The 7729-nt window shown below is 68.2% G+C and overlaps 2 protein-coding genes across 3 annotated transcripts; one reads left to right on the top strand and one right to left on the bottom strand.

Moving 5' to 3' along the window:
• Positions 1 to 463: 463 nt before the first annotated feature.
• Positions 464 to 4160, bottom strand: SNCB (synuclein beta). The gene is made up of 6 exons (XM_086758938.1): positions 4064 to 4160; positions 3807 to 3934; positions 2796 to 2834; positions 2326 to 2444; positions 1448 to 1537; positions 464 to 1213 (listed from the first exon to the last, which is right to left on the bottom strand). Exons 2-6 carry the CDS (start codon positions 3925 to 3927, stop codon positions 1181 to 1183), a joined length of 402 nt encoding a protein of 133 aa, XP_086615064.1. The 5' UTR covers positions 3928 to 3934; positions 4064 to 4160; the 3' UTR covers positions 464 to 1180.
• A 1417-nt stretch (positions 4161 to 5577) lies between these two features.
• On the top strand, positions 5578 to 7020 carry EIF4E1B (eukaryotic translation initiation factor 4E family member 1B). 2 transcript variants are annotated; one of them, XM_086758904.1, is made up of 7 exons: positions 5578 to 5595; positions 5758 to 5846; positions 5959 to 6054; positions 6194 to 6257; positions 6411 to 6524; positions 6618 to 6757; positions 6883 to 7020. In XM_086758904.1, exons 1-7 carry the CDS (start codon positions 5578 to 5580, stop codon positions 6995 to 6997), a joined length of 636 nt encoding a protein of 211 aa, XP_086615030.1. In that variant the 3' UTR covers positions 6998 to 7020. The 2 variants fall into 2 exon arrangements, with proteins under 2 accessions (XP_086615030.1, XP_086615029.1); XM_086758903.1 differs by having other exon boundaries at positions 6411 to 6757.
• Positions 7021 to 7729: the final 709 nt, after the last annotated feature.

The following is a 7729-nucleotide window of genomic DNA, read 5'->3' as shown; positions in this document are numbered from 1 at the left end:
CGAAGGCCCAAGGACCACGCTCTGGGGTGGGCACAGGACCCCCTGCCGCGGTGGATGTCACTTAGCAGAGTGCGGCAGTCACCTGCCCTCGAGGTGGTCACACCGCAGCCAAGCGAGCCACGGGTGCTGGCCACGTCCCTGGCTCAAGCCCAGGACCACGTCCAGCCCCATCCTGGCTCGGTGTCCTCAGCCCTAAGGGCCCCCTGCGTTCACCTGCAGCCACCATGCAGGCAGGTGGCACAGAATGTGGCTGGAGGCCCAGGGCACGGTGACCCGCTCCTGATGCGGCAGCGAGACGACAGGAAGGCATCTTGTCCTCATCAGGACCCGATCCTGCCCACTGCCCCAGCCAGAACGGGTCAGTTTGCCCCAACCCCTCATTCCTCTTCCCAAAACTACCCCTGCCGCCACAGTGCAAGGCCACCCCTCTTCTCAGGGGAAGCCACAACCAGGACCAGGGGGCTACAGACAAGAGTTGGCTTTATTCATGGACACGGGGGCAGCTGTGTCACTGGCAGCTGCCCTCGTATTGCACATCCAGCAACGGGGGAGGGTGGGGAGAGATATCCATGCCACGTCACAACACAGCGTCGGCACTACGGGACCTCGGGGAGGGGCGCGGGCACCGTCACCACCCAGCAGGCTGGGGAGCGGGCTTGGGCACCAGGGGTTCACAAAGGCAAAAGACCCGTCCACCCATAGATAGAGATATATATAAAAAAAAATATTTCCACGATGACCAGAGCAGAACCACAGGGACACGCGTGCAAGCAAAATGTACAGCAGCCCGCGAGCAGGTAAACATGCTTTGTACAGACACAGACACGCCGGGACGCAGCCGGGGTTTATGGCGCTGGGAGGGATACAGAGCGATAAACCCGGGCTTCACGGACACACGCACGCACGCACACCAGCCCCAGCGGGCAGCGCCCACGGCTCGGGCACGCGCTGGGGCTCAGGGGCTTGGACACGGCGGGTTTTTCTCACTGCTAGACATGGTACGGAGACACGGACGCAGTCCCTTGGAACGGAACTGGAGGAAGAACTCGTGAGCGAACAGGGCAGGGGCATCCCTGCTCCTCCCCGGCACGCGGGCACGGGCCGGGGCCGGCTGGGGAGGAGCAGGGGGCTACCGGCGGTTCGTTGTGCTGCTGGTGGAAGAGGCGAGGACGGGGGTCCATTATGCCTCTGGCTCGTATTCCTGGTATTCCTCCTGTGGGGTGGGGAAAGAAAGAGCTGGTGAAAGAGCTCAGGTGGGGCACGGAGCCCCTGTCCCCCCGGGCCCCACGCCAGCCTGACTGCGAGGGTGCAAGGCTGCGTGCACAGGGCACCTGGGAGCAGGCAGGCTCTGGGCTTTGCTCTGGACAGTGATGGCCACCAGCATGCTGAGCTGGTAGCCTCCACCTCCCCTGTGCCCTCCACCTCCCCTGCCATCCAGTCCCCTCACCTGCGGGGGCTCCTCGTAGTTCTCCCCCTCTGGCTCCAGCAGCGGCTCGACCAGTGGCTCCTCAACAGCCTCCTGGGCCACCTCCTCTGGCTGGGGGTGAACCAGGAGGGTCAGTAACATGTACACAGCCCCCCATCCGGCACCCACCCTCTCTGTCCCTGCCCAGACTCCGGGAGGACCTGGCAGAGACCAGCAACACGCCCCGGGCACCCACCAGCCCACCTAGCTGGGAGGTGACAGGCGGGGGTGCATGGGAGCAGGTCCTGGGTGTGCGCATCCCTGCACCACTCACAGCCCCCAGCCCCAGGCCCGTGAGGGGTCCTGGCACCATGTGGGCCCTGGAGGGCTCCAAGCTTTGGGGGGGGCCGGGAGCATCCTGCATCCCTGGCAGGGGAGGGCGGTGCTGGGTAACCCCTCCCTGGGGCTGGCAGAGCAGCTGGCAGGAGGAAAAGGGGGGCGACCGATCCCCCCGCGCAGCAGCGGTGGCGGCGGTGGCCTCATTTCTTCAGTTGATGCTATTTTGGGCTAAGCTGGAAGCCGACGGCTCATGGGGGTGGCGAGATGCGAACCCACTTGTCCCTCCCCGCCTCTCCGCTCCCGCAGCTGTCAGGTCACCTCGCAGCCACTGGAGCGATGCGCTGCCGGCCTCACGCTGCCGGCCGCCATGCGGGAGCCCACGCACGCACACGTCCGCAACGGCCGCGCACGCAACCGGCACGCTTGGGGTAGCAACGCCTGCTTGTCCCGGGCACAGGCGGAGAAGCTGGGGACCCTCAGGGTCCCTCCTGCGGGGCTGGGGGGCAGCCAAGGGGCTCCCCACCAAGCCCAGGGATGTGCCAGCCTCCCCGCAGGTATGGAAGTGGCGGGGGGGGTCTCACCTTCAGGTCCGCAGGGAATTCCTCCTTCTTCACCAGCCCAGTGGCCGCCGCAATGTTGCCAGCACCCGAAAACGCCGCTTCGCCCAGCTGGGACGCCTGCTCCTTTGCTTTCTCAGCCACTGCAAGAGCCGGGGGTGCCCATCAGCGCACGCCGTGCCCCCCCCACCAGCGCCAGGGAGGGGTACCCAGCCACAGCTCCATGCCCCGCACCACCCGGCCTGGTGGGGAGTCGCTGGGCAGGATGAGGCCCTCCCTGCCCAGGCGCTGGGGAGGGGAGGGGGCCGGGACGCTGCTCTGCAGCTGGGCAGGGAGCGCCAGCAGCCGCCACAAATCCTTCGTTGCGGGGCCCGGTTATATAAGAGGCTTTCGCTGGGTGACATCAGCCCCTCAATTAGCCTCTGATCTTGTTAGCGCGACCGCGCTGGTGGGGCCGGAGGGGTACCACGGCGGGAAGCCGGAGGGGACCGTACCTGAGGTGACGCCTTGCACTACGCCTTGGGTTTTACTCCCTGGGGGTAGAAAGAGACAGAGATGGGGTTAGAGAGGCTGGCAGCTGGGCTCTGCCACCTGCCCTGCCCGGGACCCTGGCAGGGGTCTGTGAGCTGGGGGGCCCAGCACCCTCCTGGCTCCCTGCAAGGCTCCTCCGGGCCCTGTCAGAGCCCGGGCTGGGGTGGCACAAGGCCAGAGCAGAGACCCCGGAGCCCAGCGCCGTGCCAGGGCACAGCCAGGTGAGGTGAACGCCGCTGAGCACAGGAGCCAGGATCCATATCCAGAGCTGGTGCCAACGCGGCACGGGATGCCCCACAGCCGGGTCGCCCCACAGCCAGAGCGCCCAGGGCCAGGTGCTGCCACCAATCGTGCCAGCCCTGCCAGGCTCCCCACAGGCAGAGTGACACTGCCTGCTGATGCCAGGACACCCCACGGCATAGGAGCGGGGTGTCAGCGATGGGCGGGAGAGGCAGAGGGACCCCCCCACCAGCCACTGGCTGGGTGCTGGGGAGATGCTGACACAGCCGTGGTGTGGGATGCGCTCCACAGCACGGCCTCTCTGAGGGGGACAAAGTGTCCCCAGCGCCCCTGCTCTGAGCTGGGCACGGGGGTCACCACCTCGTCACGGCCCCTCTGCGCTCCTGCCCCACAGCATCCTCGGTGAGGAGCCACGGGCTCAGGCCACCGGGAGCCGCAGGGGGCCCGGGAGCCGCAGGGGGTCCGGTCCCCGGGCGTCCCATCCCCTCAGCCTGGGGACCGACCCCTGCCCGCGGTGCCCCATCCTCCTGGGGGGGAGAGGCACTGCGGGGCAGCCCGCAGGCAGGGTGGTCGTTGGGGACCGGTGGGGACGGCCGGGGGATGGGCAGGAGGACGCAAGGGCAAAGGCAGGAGCAGGCAAGGGCAAGGAGAGGTGGCCGGCGGGGACGGGCAGGGATTAGGCGGGGGGCAGGCAGGGCGCGGGCAGGGCGCGGGCAGGGCGAGCCGGCCCTTACCGACATAGAGGACCCCCTCCTTGGTCTTCTCGGCGGCCTCGGCCACCCCTTGCTTGGTCTTCTCGGCGGCGGCGACCACCCCCTCCTTGGCCTTGGACAAGCCCTTCATGAACACCTCCATGGCGGCTCTGCGGGGAGAGGCCGCACGGCTTCACCCCGCCCCGGCCCGGCCCCGCACATCCCGCCCGCTCCGCGCATCCCCGCGCACCCCCCGGGCCCCGCCGCCCGCCCGCCCCCGGCCCCGCCGCCCGCCCGACCTGGCTCGCTGGCTGCGGTGACGGGCGGGCCGGGCCGGGCCGGGCCGGGCTGCGGCGGGGCGGGCTCAGTGCGGCTGTGCCGGGGCCGCGCCGCGATGCGCTGCGCCGCGCTGCGCCGGGGGGCGCGGGGGGGACCGCGCCGCCACGGGATCAGCTGGGCACGGCCGGGCCGGGCCAGGCGGTGCTGAGCCGAGCCGAGCCGTGCCGTGCCGTGCCGTGCCGTGCCGAGCCTAGCTATGCCATGCCGAGCCCGGTTGTGCCGAGCCGTGCCGAGCCGAGCCGTGCCATACCGTGCCGAGTCCACCGGGCCGGGCCGAGCCCAGCCGAATTGTGTCGTGCCGAGCCGTGCCTAGCCGGGCCCAGCCAAGCCAAGCCCAGGCAAACTGATCCGTGCTAAGCCCAGCCAAACCGAGCCAAGCTGAGACAAGCTTTGCCAAGGCCAGCCAAACTGAGCCGTGCCATGCCAAGGCCAGCCAAACTGAGCCGTGCCATGCCAAGGCAAGCCAAGCCAAGCTGAGTCGTGCCAAGTCACGCCGTGCCATGCTAAGCCATGCTGTGCTGTGCCAAGCCATGCCAAGCTGTGCCAGGCTGTGCTGAGCTGGGCTGTGCTGAGCGGAGCTATGCCATGCTGAGCCGTGCCAAGCTGGGCCCAGCCAAACTGAGCCCAGCTGAACCAAGGCATGCCAAGCTTAGCCAAGCCCAGCCAAACCGAGCCATGCTGAGCCAAGCCTTGCCAAGTCCAGCCGAACCAAGCCGTGCCACGCCATGTCATGCCGTGCCGCGCCAAGATAAGGTGTGCCAAGGTGTGCTGAGCCATGTCGTGCCAAGCCAAGCTGGGCCCAGCCGAAATGAGCTGTGCCAAGCCCAGCCGAACCAAGCCGTGCTAAGCCTGGTCAAGGTGAGCCCAGCCGAGCCATGCTGAGCCAAGCTGTGCCCAGCTGTGCCAAGACAAGCCCAACTGAGCCAAGCCGAGTCCAGGCATGTGGAGCCGAGCCTAGCCGTCCTCACCCCGCATGGGAGCAGCACCCCCAGCCCTTTGCTGCCCCAGCCCGCGGGCTCCTGCCCCACCCAGCTCCGCCCTCCCGGGCCGGTCCCATTGCTTCGCACCTTCTCCCTGCCCGTTCTGATCCCATCCCACGCTGTCCCCACGCTATCCCGTCCTGGTCCGCATCTCCATCCTGCCTTCTCCCTGTCCCATCTCCTCACGATCCGGATCCCATCCCCTCCCCTCTACAGCCTGACCGCATCTCATCCTGTCCCTGTCCCACCCCCTCCACCTTCTACTCTGTCCCTGTGCCATTCCTGTCCCCTGTCCCATCCTGACCTCATCCTACCCTGACCCCCTTCCCTCATCCCCCAGCTCCCTGCTCCCCAGGAGGGCCAGGCCTGGCACCCCCTCCCCAGCACACCGCCCTCCCGCCCCACCAGCCGCAGCTGGGGCGGCAGCCTCACCCCGCCCTCCTGCGGGCACTTAAGAGGCGGGGGCGGCCAGGAGGGAGCCTGTGGTGGTCAGGATGGCTACAGGGGAGCAGGTGGGTGCTCTCCCTCCGGGCTGGGCCCGGCAGCAGAGCTTAGGCTAGCCCTACTGTCCCCTCAGGGCTCCTGGCTGTGGGATCCCTGTCACGGTGTGGGGGTGGCTGGGGGGGCTGCAGGCTCCCCGTGGGGCTCCTCAGGACTGTTACCTCCTTTTCCAGCGGAGGCAAGAGGAGCGGCGGCGGCGGAGGGCTCAGCAGCAAGAGCTGCTCCTGGCAGAGAGCCTGGGCAAGCACCCCCTGCAGAACAGGTATGGGGGGCATGGGCAGCCTCTCCCAGTGCTGGGAGAGGGGTGCTGGGGCTGGAGGGGGGCTCCAGCATGGCTGACCCCCTCCCCACCTTCATCTCCCCTCCCTCCCCAGGTGGGCACTGTGGTTCTTCAAGAATGACAAGAGCAAGATGTGGCAGGCGAACCTGCGCCTCGTCACCAAGTTCAGCACTGTGGAAGATTTCTGGGCGTGAGTGTCCCAGGGGTGGGCAACATGACCTCCCCAGGACAGGGGGCCATGGAGGGTGGTCTGGGCCAGAGGAGGGTGCTGGGGGTCCCTGAGACACCTTTTCTCACCTGCTTCTGTGCCTTGTCTCTGCCCTGTGCAGGCTGTACAGCCACATCCAGCTTGCCAGCAAGCTCACATCTGGCTGCGACTACTCCCTCTTCAAGGTGCAACACCCCCTCCGCCACGGTCCCTCCTCAGAGCCCGCTGCAGCGCCCGGTGTTACGGGGGCTGGCAGGGTGCCCTGGCCATAGGGCAGCAGGGGAAGCCTGTCTGGATGGGCAGTCGGCACCCCTGACCGTGCCCTTGCCCATCCCTAGGACGGCATTGAGCCCATGTGGGAGGACAACCAGAACAAGCGTGGTGGGCGCTGGCTCATCACCCTGGCCAAGCAGCAGCGGCACACCGAGCTGGACCGTTTCTGGCTGGAGACGGTGAGTGTGGCCCCGCTCGGGCTCGCCCACAGGGTCCTGGCAGTGCCAAACCCTGGTGGGGACTGTCCCGGGCTCCCCTTCTCCTCCTGGCAGCTGCTGTGCCTCATCGGGGAGATGTTTGACGAGTACAGTGACGAGGTGTGTGGGGCCGTCATCAACATCCGTGCCAAGGGGGACAAGATTGCCATCTGGACCCGGGAAGCGGAGAACCGGGAAGGGGTCACCCACATCGGGTAACGCAGCTTTTGGGGCAGAGGGGGCTGTGTAGGGGCAGGTTTGGGGGGAATGGGGTCCCCGGGCAGGGAGCCGGTGGGAGAAGTGACGCTGCCCCATTCATGCAGCCCCTTCTCCCTTCCAGGCGTGTCTACAAGGAACACCTGGGCCTGTCGCAGAAGGTGGCCATCGGCTACCAGGCCCACGCAGACACCGCCACCAAGAGTGGCTCCCTCACCAAGACCAAGTTTGTGGTGTGACTGTGGGGGGAGCGGGGTGCTGCCCACGGGGTCCTCCTGTCCTGTTCCACAATGAATGGCTGCAGCTGATCACGGCCTGTGTGTCCAGGGGTCTGGCATGCTGGGGTGGCTCTTGCTTTTGGGGATGGGGGTCCCCTGGGAGGGGGACGCTGCCTTGCTGTAACCTGTACCTGCCTGCTGGGTGAGCAGGGCTGGGAGCACAGAGCTGGCACTGCCTGGGCATCGCGGTGGGCTCGAGGTACTGTGTGCCCCCAGTGGGAACAGTGCCCGTGGGGGTGTCGCTCCCCTCCAGGGCACGCAGGATGGGGGTGCTGCGGGCCAAGCTGGCCCCACGGCCAGTAGCAAGGCCAGAGAGAGGGGGAATAGCAATATGGGGGCGGCTGGTACCCCCAAACCTGTGGTACCTGCGGGTGAGGAGGGACCCGTGCGTGGGGTCTGGGTGTCCCGTCTGGGCCCGGGGGCTGCCGCCAGCCCCGCCCGCCGTGAGCCCGCTCGGGTGCCGCCTGCACCGCCGGCCGCTCGCCACGCGATGGTGCCGCTCGCCCGGCCTTGGCCAGCTCCGGCACGGCGGGGCTGGCAGCCGGCCCTGCCTGCGGCGGCGCGGCAGAGCTGCCCCCTCCGCAACCCAGCCCCGCGTGGGGGGCAGGCAGGAGTCACGCGTGGGGGTGGCAGGGCTGAAGCTGGAGGGGAGGGTGGAAGCACGAGGGGTGCTGAAACCCCCATCCTAGGCAC

This window comes from Chlamydotis macqueenii, chromosome 14 (genome assembly GCF_036417535.1).
Source record: "Chlamydotis macqueenii isolate bChlMac1 chromosome 14, bChlMac1.mat, whole genome shotgun sequence".
NCBI classification, from domain to species: Eukaryota; Metazoa; Chordata; class Aves; order Otidiformes; family Otididae; genus Chlamydotis; species Chlamydotis macqueenii.
Note: the sequence above shows the minus strand (reverse complement) of the source record. Positions and strands in the feature narration are given on the sequence as shown.